The 328-nt window shown below is 66.5% G+C and overlaps 1 protein-coding gene across 1 annotated transcript; it reads left to right on the forward strand.

Moving 5' to 3' along the window:
• Window positions 1–6: 6 nt before the first annotated feature.
• Window positions 7–324, forward strand: NRARP (NOTCH regulated ankyrin repeat protein; the record flags this gene model as incomplete). Its single annotated transcript, XM_010727574.1, has 1 exon — window positions 7–324. A coding segment is annotated over one exon (318 nt), but the record flags the coding sequence as incomplete, so codon positions are not given.
• Between the last annotated feature and the right edge of the window lie 4 nt (window positions 325–328).

The following is a 328-nucleotide window of genomic DNA, read 5'->3' on the forward strand; positions in this document are numbered from 1 at the left end:
AGCCAGAGCGACGTGTCGCCGTGCGCGGCGCCGCCCAGCCAGCGCGTCTTCCAGGAGGCCGTGCGTCGCGGCAACACCAAGGAGCTGCAGTCGCTGCTGCAGAACATGACGAACTGCGAGTTCAACGTGAACTCCTTCGGGCCCGAGGGGCAGACGGCGTTGCACCAGTCCGTCATCGACGGCAACCTGGAGCTCGTCAAGCTGCTCGTCAAGTTCGGCGCCGACATCCGCCTGGCCAACCGCGACGGCTGGAGCGCGCTGCACATCGCCGCCTTCGGGGGCCACCAGGACATCGTGCTCTACCTGATCACCAAGGCCAAATACTCCG

Source organism: Meleagris gallopavo, unplaced genomic scaffold (assembly GCF_000146605.3).
Source record: "Meleagris gallopavo isolate NT-WF06-2002-E0010 breed Aviagen turkey brand Nicholas breeding stock unplaced genomic scaffold, Turkey_5.1 ChrUn_random_7180001913377, whole genome shotgun sequence".
Lineage (NCBI taxonomy): Eukaryota > Metazoa > Chordata > Aves > Galliformes > Phasianidae > Meleagris > Meleagris gallopavo.